This window comes from Pongo pygmaeus, chromosome 18 (genome assembly GCF_028885625.2).
Source record: "Pongo pygmaeus isolate AG05252 chromosome 18, NHGRI_mPonPyg2-v2.0_pri, whole genome shotgun sequence".
NCBI classification, from domain to species: Eukaryota; Metazoa; Chordata; class Mammalia; order Primates; family Hominidae; genus Pongo; species Pongo pygmaeus.
Genome location: NC_072391.2, coordinates 28079295 through 28085165, shown reverse-complemented (window position 1 = coordinate 28085165; position 5871 = coordinate 28079295). Strand labels below are relative to the sequence as shown.

General features: G+C 39.0%; 1 protein-coding gene across 1 annotated transcript; it reads left to right on the top strand.

Moving 5' to 3' along the window:
- The first annotated feature begins 5299 nt into the window (after window positions 1-5299).
- On the top strand, window positions 5300-5605 carry LOC129015902 (cytochrome c-like). The gene has a single exon (XM_054454601.1). The coding sequence runs from the start codon at window positions 5300-5302 to the stop codon at window positions 5603-5605; it is 306 nt and encodes a 101-aa protein (XP_054310576.1).
- The last annotated feature ends 266 nt before the right edge of the window (window positions 5606-5871 follow it).

Below are 5871 nucleotides of genomic sequence, written 5' to 3'. Positions count from 1 at the left end.
CCCCACCCAGCCACAAACTGCATTTTCAATAGCAATCATCCCCAATCTGTTGGCCTTACCATATGTGAATAATAATAATCAAAATCTACATTTGAAAACATATGCCCACATAGAGAGAAAGAGTCCCTACTTGTTTCTTGATTATTATTGCCAGCCACGGACCAGCCCAATAATACATTCTGATTTTTTTTTTTTAATATAGAGTCTCACTCTGTCACCCAGGCTGGAGTGCAGTGGCATGATCTCAGCTCACTGCATCCTCACCTCCTGGGTTCAAGCCATCCTTCTGCCTCAGCCTCCCGAGTAGCTGGGATTATAGGCGCCCGCCCACCACGACGCCTGGTTAATTTTTGTATTTTTAGTAAAGACCAGGTTTCACCATGTTGGCAAGGCTGGTTTTGAACGCCTGACCTCAGGTGATCCACCCACCAAGGCTTCCCAAAGTGCTGGGATTATGAGCATAAGCCACTGCGCCCAGCCCACATTCTGATTTTTTTTTTTTTTTTTTTTTGGCGACGGAGTTTCACTCTTGTCATTCAGGCTGAAGTGCAGCGGCACAATCTCAGCTCATTGCAACCTTCTCCTCCCGGGTTCAAGGAATTCTTCTGCCTCAGCCTCTTGAGTAGCTAGGATTACCGGTGCCCGCCACCATGGCTGGCTAATTTTTGTATTTTTGGTAGAGATGTGGTTTCACCATGTTGGCCAGGCTGGTCCGGAACTCCTGACCTCAGATGATCCACCCTCCTCGGCATCCCAAAGTGCTAGGATTACAGACATGAGCCACCATGCCCGGCCTGTGACTTTTTTTTTTATTTTTTACTTTTTTAGAGAAGCTAGAAGCCTGGATTTTATTAGCCTCTGAAAGTTTAATGTTGATTTAAAATGTTGCGTTGTTCATGTGTGTACTCAAACACTGGAGAGCTAAGGAAAAACAAATAGAAAATGGAACAGCCAAGCAGAGTTGCAGCAGAATATCACCTACATTTTCCCATGCCTACCGTACTGAAATGGGCCAGACTAGCATAAACACATAGTTCTAGGTCTCAGGAACAATGTCTTTGATCATTACAAAAGGAAATACTTTTTGAGTTTTTCTAACCTGACTCCCAGTAAGAAATATATTTTACATTACAACATACACATTCTTTTTCTTTCTTTTTTTTTTTTTTTTTTTTTTTTTGTGATGGAGTCTTGCTCTCTCGCCCAGGCTGGAGTGCAGTGGCACGATATTGGCTCACTGCAACCTCTGCCTCCCGGGTTCACACCATTCTCCTGCCTCAGCTTCCCGAGTAGCTGGGACTACAAGCGCCCACTACCATGCCTGACTAACTTTTGTATTTTAGTAGAGATGGGGTTTCACCATATTGGCCAGGATGGTCCCAATCTCCTGACCTCATGATCTGCCTGCCTCGGCCTCCCAAAGTGCTGGGATCATACACATTTTCATATTTATCTACCTGAAATGAAAATGTTATCCTTACTATATGTAATGTACTTTGACATTTTCTGTTCTATTTTATTCCATTTAATTTTTTAATGACACTGATCATTACTACTCCCTGCATTTATGTTACAACCTGTCAGTGGATCTCAAGCCACAGCTTGGAAAAAAAAAACACCAATTCAGAGATTAGTGGTACCAGTTCATTATGTTATGGATAAGGAAGCTGAGATTCACAGAGATTCACAGAATACTGTGAGTTGTCCAATATTACACAAGGCAAATGGTAGAGCCAAATCTAAAGCTAATTATCAAGTCAAGACCATTTCCCTAATGTACTTATATCCCTAAATGCATAGTATAAACATGTATAAGTAAGGGTTCAGTTAAGAAGCAGACTGCTAGCATACATACACATACGTATAGATTTGTATCTATGTCATATATGTTTGTGTATATGTATGTGGTGTATACATATAATATACATAAATTTGTTATAGAGATTTGACTTTACACAGGCTAAAATTAAGAGGTTAACTGGTTTCTGGAAAGCTATTGACTTCATATCTGATGCTGGAACTTGAAGTTCACAAAGAACAGAAATAAACTAGAGCCCATGAGAACAGATTGCAGCCATATCTGTTCTTGTCATCGCTGACCTCAGTCGTGTAGATGTCCTAGAGAGGATAAAGGAGGTGCTTTGTCATGGATTAGCACACATGTGGCCCAGGAGTCACAGAAGTTGAATGAGGATCCAGAAGAAGGCCTTGACACTGCCTTGAGCCAAGGAGATGCACCAGCAGATCTGCAAAATCACTGCTGCTTCACTTCAGCCTCCAAGTCTCCCACAGCAACCTCTCTATGGCTCACACTTTCTTTAGCAATTTAGAAAGCATGCTCATAGTTCAATTTTAAAAACTAAATATCTGTTGCTTCACTTGTTTTTTTGTTTGTTTGATTTTTTTTTTTTTTTTTCCTTGAGATGGAGTCTCGCTCTGTCCCCCAGGCTGGAGTGCAGAGGCGTGATCTTGGCTCACTGCAAACTCCGCCCCCCTACTTCAAGCTATTCTCCTGCCTCAGCCTCCCAAGTAGCTAGGATTACAGGCATTCACCACCACGCCCAGCTAATTTTTGTATTTTTAGTACAGACAGGGTTTCGCCATTTTGGCCAGGCTGGTCTTGAACTCCTGACCTCAAGTGATGGTCCCGCCTCAGCCTCCCAAAGTGCTGGGATTACAGGTGTGAGCCATCACGCCTGGTCTTATTGCTTCAATTATTAAAATCGAGAATACAGAGTATCTATAGATGAGAAAAAATAGCACACTTTGATTTTATTCCTCTCCATTCTTTCTCACAGTTTATTATCTGAAATTTTATTATTTTTATTTTTATTATTTTTATTTCAATAGGTTTTTGGGGAACAGGTGGTGTTTGGTTGCATGGATAAGTTCTTTAGTGGTGATTTCTGAGATTTGGTGCAGCCATCACCCAAGCAGTGTATACTGTACCCAATGTGTAGCCTTTTATCCCTCACCCCCTCACACCCTTCCCCCCGACTCCCCAAAGTCCATTGTATCATTCTTATGCCTTTGCATCCCCATAGCCTAGCTCCCACTTCTAAGTGAGAACATATGATGTTTGGTTTTCCATTCCTGAGTTACTTCACTTAAAATAATGGTCTCCAATCCCATACAGGTGCTACAAATGCCATTATATCACTCCTTTTTATGGCTGAGTAGTATTCCATGACATATGTATACCACATTTTCTTTATCCACTCGTTGAGTGATGGCATTTGAGCTGGTTCCATATTTTTGCAATTGCAAATTGTGCTGCTGTAAACAAGAGTGTGCAAGTGTCTTTTTCACATAATGACTTCTCTTCCTCTGGGTAGATACCCAGTAGCGGAATTGCTGGCTCAAATGATAGTTCTACTTTTAGTTCCTTAAGGCGTCTCCACAGTTTTCCATAGTGGTTGTACTAGTTTACATTCCCACCAGCAGTGTAAAAGTATTCCCTTTTCACCACATCCATGCCAATATCTTTTTTTTTTATTTTTTAAATTATGGCCATTCTTGAAGGAGAAAGGTGGTATTTACATTGTGGTTTTCATTTGCATTTCCCTGATAATTAGTGATGTTGAATGGTTTTTTAATGCTTGTTGGCCACTTTTATATCTTCTTTTGATAATTGTCTATTCATGTCGTCAGCCCACTTTTTGATGGGATTGTTTGTTTTTTCTTGCTGATTTGAGTTCCTCCAAGATTCTGGATATTAGTCCTTTGTTGGATGCATAGTTTGTGAAGATTTTCTCCCACACTATGGGTTGTCTGTTTATGCTGCTGATTATTTCTTTTGCTGTACAGAGGTTTTTAAGTTTAATTAAGTCCCATCTAGTTATCTTTGTTTTTCTTGAATTTGCTTTTGGGTTCTTGGTCATGAAGTCTTTGCCTAAGCCAATGTCTAGAAGGATTTTTCCATTGTTATCTTCTAGAATTTTTGTGGTTTCAGGTCTTGGATTTAAGTCTTTGATCTATCTTGAGTTGATTTTTATATAAGGTGAGAGATGAGGATCCAGTTTTATTCCTCTACATGTGGCTTGCCAATTATCTGAGCACCATTTGTTGAATAGGATGTCCTTTCCCCGTTTTATGTTTTTGTTTGCTTCGTCGAAGATCAGTTGGCTGTAAGTATTTGGCTTTATTTCTGGGTTCTCTATTTGGTTCCACTGGTCTATGTGCCTATTTTAATAACAGTACCATGGTATTTTGGTGACTATGGCCTTATGGTATAGTTTGAAATCAGATAATGTGATGCCTTCAAATTTGTTCTTTTGGCTTAGTCTTGCTTTCGCTATGCAGGCTCTTTTTTGGTTCCATATTAATTTTAGGACTGTTTTTTCTAGTTCTGTAAAGAATGATGATGGTATCTTGATGAGAATTGCATTGAATTTGTACACTGCTTTTGGCAGTATGATCATTTTCACAATATTGATTCTCCCCATCCATGAGCGTGGGATGTGTTTCCATTTGTTTGTGTCATCTATGATTTCTTTCAGCAGTGTTTTGTAATTTTCCTTGTAGAGGTCCTTCACCTCCTTGGTTAGGTATATTCCTAAGTATTTTATTTATTTATTTATTTATTTATTTGCTTATTTACTTATTTATTTATTTTTGCAGCTATTGTAAAGAGGATTCAGTTCTTGGTTTCATTCTCAGCTTCATCCCTATTGGTGTATAGCAGTGCTACTGATTCGTGTACATTGATTTTGTATCCTGAAACTTTACCGAATTCATTTATGAATTCTAGGAACTTATTGGCTGAGCCTTTAGGGTTTTCAAAACTCAAGTTTGTATTTTCATAATGTTACTGCTTTATCATGGGAATCTTTCATGTTTATTCACATTTGCTTCCTGCTAAATGACAATTCTATGTCTTCACTCTATGTTCAATTGACTCCATCACTTTCTGGCAGTCTTTTTAGGCCTCAAGTTTTCTTTTCTAAGATTTATTCATTTTAAATTAATCTATACACTGAACAATAAATTCTTTGTAGAGCTTGTTTGTTGGTTTGCTTTTAGTAAGATACTTCTAAGGCCTTGCATATCTGGAAATTGTCTTTCTATTGCTTTCAAATTTAAATAGTAAATTTACTTTCGAGTCACAACCTTTTCTCCTCAAAATTGTATATGGGCAGTGTCCTCCAGGATATACTGTGCAAATGAAAAATCCAGGTAGAGAAATGTGTCTATATCATACCACCATTTCTCTAAGAAAAGGGGAGATACGAGAGACTGGAGACGTCCGGCTTCAGAGCAGGAACATTAGTTCCGCCAGCGACGAAAAACAGAACTAAATATGGGTGATGTTGAGAAAGGCAAGAAGATTTTTGTTCAGAAGTGTGCCCAGTGCCACACCATGGAAAAGGGAGGCAAGCACAAGACAGGGTCTAATCTCTTCGGGTGGAAGACAGGTCAGGCTGTTGGATTCTCTTACACAGACACCAGTAAGAACAAAGGCATCACCTGGGGAGAGGATACTCTGATGGAGTATTTGGAGAATCCCAAGAAGTACATCCCTGGAACAAAAATGATCTTTGCCGGCATTAAGAAGGCAAAAAGGGAAGACTTGATAGCTTATCTCAAAAAAGCTACTAATGAGTAATAATTGGCCACTGCCTTATTTATTACAACACAGAAATGTCTCGTGACTTTTTTATGTGTACCATAATTTAATAGATCTCATACACCAGAATTCAGATCATGAATGACTGACAGAATATTTTGTTGGGCAGTCCTGATTTAAAACTAAGACTGGGTTGTGGTTAAATGAATATGTTCAGTTTTTGAATTGTAATAGTAATTCCAATTCAGTAAATGCTATTACTTATTACCCCTTCTAAAGATAGAACTAGACTTTGTTAGTAATGT

Bases quoted from the DNA above. Each gene is read 5' to 3' on its own strand.
- LOC129015902 (XM_054454601.1), top strand. From the start codon at position 5,300: ATGGGTGATGTTGAGAAAGGCAAGAAGATTTTTGTTCAGAAGTGTGCC.